The 7,139-nt window shown below is 35.0% G+C and overlaps 1 protein-coding gene across 1 annotated transcript in view; it reads left to right on the top strand.

The window, feature by feature from the left end:
- LOC102880525 (phospholipid scramblase 1) overlaps positions 1-7,139 on the top strand; it is a 27,909-nt gene that overhangs the window by 9,007 nt on the left and 11,763 nt on the right. Inside the window, 2 exon segments of the mRNA XM_015593646.1 lie at positions 3,220-3,440; positions 4,911-5,072. Of these exon segments, the coding sequence (XP_015449132.1) occupies positions 3,220-3,440; positions 4,911-5,072 (383 nt within the window).

Raw genomic sequence — 7,139 nt, 5'->3', positions numbered from 1 at the left:
TGTATGTTTAGAAAAATCACGATCCTGAGTTTAGATGAACCCAGTAAATCCTTTACTCCATGGGCTGAGAATTATCACCTTGGATGCTGGAGGACGCTAACCAGCAGGCCTAGAGACTGGCTTCCTAGAATAACAACACTCTTATATTCGGGCCTGACTCCAACATATGTCCCCTTGGGTCCAGTGCGCCTCATATATAAGGAAAACTTCGGAAGCCACTAGATGTTTCAGAACTCCTTCCAGAAGAAAGAGAACCTGACTAGATTCATAAACCAGTATCTGTCTTCTAGATACAGAGGTTAATGAAAACTCTGCTAGTTTTTAAACTATATCAATTAAATCCTTCTTCACCTCTTTGCAAATTTATTTCTACTAGTAGAATTTATAATATGAATTACACTAATTGGTTAGAATGTACAATTATCTATTGTTTTTAGATTACTTATAATATATGTTGTTAGATATTGATAATGTTCTCGTTTTTGTTTGTTTAAACTAAGATTTTTCTGGAAATGAGCACTTCGATGTTGGATAATTTGTATTCTAAATTTTTCTGATGTTTTATACTTAGAGGATTAAACTTACAGATTATAATATCCCCCAAAAGACTGTATTCATTATACAGTACAAGTAGTATAAAGAGATGAATATTATTCAGTTAATTTTTAGAATTGGAGACTATGAAAGGTAACTTTCCCAATTAAATCTTAATAGACAATAAAGTTAAAGCTATAGAATTAATGTTTTATTTGTTTTCAGTTTTGAGTAACTAACTGTAAAGAAACAAATATGTAAACCCATTTATTTCAATTTACAAGGAAGAAGGCTGAAAATTTTTGAGATTTAGTTACTTAATGTAATTCTTAGATAATAGATCCTATCTCATGAATCCATTTAATTTTTTTTCTCATGAAACATTTAACTGGCAGATGTTGAGGCCAAGGGTGGTTCTAACTGAAGCATTGTCCAGGGCCTGTGTGAGTCAGAACAAAGACAATTAAGAGAGGTCATGGTGATAGAACTTGTGAAGGACGTCTAACTCTGAATAAAAGTCCATTGACACAGATATTAGAGAATAGTTTTTGTCTCCACACAGTTCTTTTAGTCATTTGATAGTTGGGTGGCTTGAGACATCCTATGACCCAAGTCAGTGAATACTATGGATAAGTGGAACCATGAATTGCCCTTTTCTGTCTCTAAGCCAGGAGAGGTTTTAAACGGTTGATTTCATATGGAAAGGCCTGTGGTAAGAGAACAAGCAGATATCAATATTTAGCATATTTATGTTTCCTCAATGAAGACAGACCCTCCAAGGTAGAGTTAGGATGCTAGGGGTCTACATAATCTGTGAGTTGCAGCCTTGCTTACCAAGCACTTTATGCTTTGTCGAATACCCATCTTCCACTTCTGAACAACTATGGCTGCTCTAAAATGCTCTAAACATTTTCATTCTCTCCCTTTTTACATGTGTGCATTGAGAGTTAACACTTTAATTACCTTCCCTCACACAGTGCACAAAGATAAGCCATGAATATGGTATAAAACGCACTTCGATGTTGGATAATTTGTATTCTAAATTTTTTTGATGTTTTATACTTAGAGGATTAAATTTATAGATTATAATACCCCCCAAAATACCCTATAGATGATGTAGTACTTTATTCATAGTTTTTAGATTTATGTTTTATATATTTAAAATATATATGCATTAGTCACGAAATACTAAGTTCCAAATTTAGTACTTATCAATTCTTCAGTTTTTTAAAAGGTATGTCTTTAATTTTTTTTGTCTAAAATTTAAAGTCTATATTTTAACATTGAGTAGTATAAAGTGATGTATATTAGTTAATTTTTAGAATCTGAGACTATGACAGACACCTTTCCAATTAAATACGTAATAAACAATAGAGACATAGCCATAGAATTCATGGGTTGTTTTTCATTATTTAAGTAACTATAAGGAAACAGTGATGCAAAAATCCATTTATCTCAATTTACAGATAAGCAGGCTGAAAATTTTTGAGATTTAGCTGCTTAATGCAACACATAGGTGAGACATCTCATCTCATGGATCCATTTAATTTTTTTCTCACAAAACATTTGACTGGCAGATGTTGAGGTCAAGGGTGGTGCTAATGGAAGCAGAGTCTAGGGCCTGTGTGAGTCAGAGCAAAGACATTTAAGGGAGGTCGTGGTGATAGAACTTGCAAAGGACATTTCTGTCTGAATAAAAGTACATCCACACACCTATTAGAGAGCAGTTTTTGTCTCCATATATTTCTTTTAGTCACTTGTTATTCGAGTGGCTTGTGACATCTTATTATCCAAGTCAATGAAGGCTATGAACAAGTGGGACCACAAATTGCCTCCTTCTGGCTTTAGCCAGGAGCAGTTTCAAATGGTTGATTTCATATGAAAAGACCTTTGGTAAGATACTAGGTGGGTGTCAGTATTTAGCATATCTCTGTTTCTAACGATGAAGACATTAGACCCTCTAAGGTAGAGTACAGTTAGGATGCCAGGGCTCTACATAAACTGTGAGTTGTAGCCTTGGTTACCAAGCACCTTTATGCTTTGCTGAATACCCATCTCTCACTTCTGAACAAGTACGGCTGCTCTAAACAAGGGTGCCCCGGGCCCAATATGATGTTCTAATTCACCTTCCATTTTCACTCTCTCCCTTTTTACATGTGTGCATTGAGAGTCAACACTTTAATTACCTTCCTTCACACAGTGCACAAAGATAAGCCATGAAGATGGTATAAAACAAAATCTCTGGCCAATTTATTTAAAATACGATTTCATAGAGCATAAACATAGCTATCATCCTCTTTCCCCATCCTCACTGAGTATCTGAAAACTATACCAAGCACATGGACAAACTGTTTACATACACCTAGCATGACTGTGACCATCTGTAGCATTGACCATCCCACAGCAGCAAAGTCTCACTTTCTGACATGGATCTATGGAATTAGGGAAATATGAGTTTTCTTTTCCATACCTCACAAAGGAACTCTTAATTTCTCTATACCTTAATACCCTCTCCTCCTTCTCTTCTTTGCCATTTTTCTTCTTTCTGAATTATTTCTAAACACTTTTTCTTTTTTCCCCTGTGTTGCTTAAAGTATCATCTAAATATGGTACAACTGGATATTATAGTATCTTAGGATAGATTCAATATTCTTTTAACACAATGATTCTCTTTTATGCTTTTAGCCTTAACAAGCTTTGAAACAAATAACAAATATGAAATTAAGAACAGGTTTGGACAGAGGATTTACTTTGCAGCAGAGGATACTGATTGTTGTACCCGAAATTCCTGTGGGGCTTCCAGACCTTTTACCATGAGGATTCTTGATAATATGGGCCGAGAAGTCATAACTCTGGAGAGACCTCTAAGGTGTGCCAGCTGTTGTTGCCCCTGCTGCCTTCAGGAGGTCAGTGAACAATTTTCTGGGTAATTGTAAAATAGTTCAACAAGAATTTTCACCCTTTTGCTGAAGCTATATAATCAAATGAGATTTAAGGAAAGTTGGTCCACACACTACTGGTTTATGCTCAAGAGGAAATAAGAGGAAAGATGGCAAGATGAAAAACAATGAGAAGTTATCCCTATGTCCCTGAGAATTTTGTCTGGTAGGATTGTGCATCTGCTCAGAGACCATACTTCTCAATCTTCAGGAAAGGCTGGAACAGTAAAGCACTTGGTCAAGTCCCTTACTTGAAATGACCATAGACAATATCCTAGAATACAATTTCTGGAGCAAATATACAGAAAAATGAAGAAAAAACCAGATGTATTAATCTCACAATTTGGACAACCCATTATGGAACAAACCTAAAAGTGAGCTGCTCTGAGAAATCTCAACTCCTGTGTTTTTTGGTTCTCCATTAAAAAAAAAAATGAATGTATTTGAGTCCTCTGTGGTAGATATATACTAATTGTGAGTAACTTTAGTTTCATAATGGCCAGCTCTGTATTGCATGTTACTTGTCAGCCCACTGATAGAGAACATGATCTCGGGGGAGACACCAGTGTATAGAGAATTTATAGGAAAGTTGACCTTTGCCTATAACCCCACTGGTCAGAGACCAGTCCTGCCTGGTCAGTCATTCCATACAAAAGTAGCTGGGAGGCCATGATCCAGAGACATAAAGTCATAGATATTTGGAGTATAATACTATACTTGCTTTAAAAAGATAACTGAAGTTATTCATACTTAATTATTTTGTTTTCCATGTCATTCTGGTTCGGTATGGTAGTATCTATTTATCAATTAGGATATCTGAGCAAAGTCTGAGAGTTTGATGGAATATGGTCTAAAGGTAAAGAATACATTTAAAAGGCATTATCTATTGATCTTAAACAGCAGCACTGGAAGTCTTCCTTTACACATGATCATACTGAGGTACTGTCTGGGTCACCCAGCTAAGTAACACAGCCAAATTTCCCGGCCCCATTTCTTTTCATTATAGTACCATTGCTACTCATATTTGAAAATGGCAATGATCAGAGTTCTGTCCATATATCCAAACCACTGTTTTTAATGGAGTTAGAGAAAAGAGTTCCTTAATAAATGACACATTTTTTATTAACATGGAAATTTCAAAATATACAAGACCAGTAGAGCAGTGCTTAAATGTGTTAAGACTATGTGTTCAGCATGCCTGAGTTTGTGGCTCATCTCTTCTACTTTCTGTTTGTGAAATTTGATACAGGTTAATGAATCTCTCTGTTTCTCAGTTACTTCATCTATAAATAGGGATGATGATACCAACCTGGAAGACAAGTTGTAAATCCGTGGTGCTTAGAAAAGTCTCTGAAATTTACAGAGTATTCAGTAAATGAGAGTTATTATTAGATATCATTATCATTATAATTTATATATGTTCTTTTGCTTTTATAGATAAAAATCCATGCTCCTCCTGGTGTACCTGTAGGGTATGTTACTCAGATTTGGCACCCATACGTGCCAACGTTTACTCTTCAAAATGAGAAGAGAGAAGATGTACTTAAAATTATTACTCCTTGTCTTATCAGCAGTTGTTGTGCAGATATTGATTTTGAGGTAAGAAATGTGATAATCTTTATAGATTTTGCTTTTCTAATATAAGAATAATATAAATTAGAAAGATGTAACAAATACATTAAATAGATATGTATATCTTGATATCTCAAGAGGGAGACAATAGCTCATATATTTCATTTTGATCAAATATATTTGGTCAAAAAGGTGGTTATTGCTCTCATTGAGGATCAGTCCTCATTATCGTAATTGAGAAAAGAGAAAAGTAGAGCCCTGTAGTCAAATAAATATAAGTAAAACATCTAACATCTAAACGTGGTAGTTTTTGTATGGAAGTACAGTATATTATCCATTTTCAGTAGAACCTTTGTTAGTGTAGTCTGACTTCCAAAGCATGTGGATCCCTCCTTAGTCTGAAACACAGGCTGCCAGTGTTCTCAGCACTCTTTAGTAGGTTTGACATCTTTGAGTTCCTACAAAAAGGCCAATTATGCAAAGAGAGTTTTAAAGAAGGTAGTGTAAGACATATTACCCAATAATGCTTCTCTATGGTCTCTCCTTTATCTTTATATTAAATTTGATCATTAGAAACCACAATATAACTGTGTACTTACGATATGGAGAAATTTCATTAGAGCAGTTTTCCAACAGATGGCCTAGCCTGATAGCTCACATTATTTAATTGTGAATATTAAAAGTCTGGTGATTTTAGAAGTTAATCTTGATTTTCTCACTCTATTGGAAAATCAGAAAATGTGGTAAAGTGGACCCACATTTCTATAAAAGGGGCAAAAAAGTCTGAACCTGAGTAGTGCTGCCCCCTTGTGATAATATGTGGGAACTCTGCCAATCACCTTTGACTTCCTAAGGTTTTCCACTATCCAACTTCACTCTTTTATAGTAGTATCTGCCTGGCAATTAGTCACATGATATTCAGTTCCTCTTTTAGATGCTGATCATATGAAAATGAATTTTCTTTGTCATTGACTTAGGATTCTAATGAGCGAGACAGGCATTCCAAGAAAACACATGTGATTTAATAGAGCCTTTATGAACACTCTTAAAATGGAATATGGATTGTGGGGTGAGGGATGTATACTATGTATGTGTAAAGACTTTATAGGTTTATGTATAATAATAGTTCTATATGTAGAGATTATCATTTCTATCAAAGATCCAGAGGAGTCAAAGAAAATTGTTCTTTTAGGGAATATTAGCACAAGTTTAGATACTATATTTTATTTATGGAAAATAAGTGAAGATACTGGAGAAGCAAGTCAGACGGGATCGTGAAACCCTTACATTTAATGCTAAAGAATTTAGAAGTCATCCAGCAACCATTCTGAATGGATACCTTAGAACATATATTATATGTAATAAATTAACTTCCCTCCTGTGCATTTAGAATGGTTCTACTAGGTAACATTTTTGAGAGAATTGAGAAACTAGTCTCTTGAAATGTTTTCAGGCTATATAATGAGAAGTTTGAAGGCAGAAATTGTCAATATGAGGGACCATTATGGAACATGATTTCCATTTGGGCATCGGTGGGCACGGCAACTGGGTGTAGAAACAGAGCAGGGATAGGCAGCATTCTAAAGGAAGAAATAATTTGAGAGACATTTAATAAGTGTACAAAGTAGAATTACGTACAGATTTGATGTCAGTTGAGGATAAAAGAAAATTTGGATATTATTCTGATGTCTGAGGATTAAGATGCTAAATGAATACAGTGCCATTGGCCCAGTTAAAAATCTTGGAAGAGAAATAGTTGATTTGTGGAAAGCTAATAGTGTGTAGTTGAATTGTATTGGATTTCAAGTATGTTGAGGGGTTCGTAGCATGCTGATGGTAGTTAAAGCCATGATAAGATTATTCCAAGGGAGAATAGAAGGAAGACAGGTAGAATCTCTATCCCATGGAGACGATAAGGGAATCTGTGTCCTTCCAGGACTCTTGGTAAAACAGGCAAATCAATATGCCTACATGAAACTGATATTCCAATTCACCCTGCTAGTTGAGTTTAGTGTCTGAATTCATACCACTGTTTCATACCATGGTTTAGCAATCTAAAATCATAGAAATTTATCCTGAGTGGTGATACAGATG

Source organism: Pteropus alecto, unplaced genomic scaffold, assembly GCF_000325575.1.
Source record: "Pteropus alecto unplaced genomic scaffold, ASM32557v1 scaffold75, whole genome shotgun sequence".
Classification (NCBI taxonomy): Eukaryota; Metazoa; Chordata; class Mammalia; order Chiroptera; family Pteropodidae; genus Pteropus; species Pteropus alecto.
This window is presented reverse-complemented; position numbering and strand designations above follow the sequence as displayed.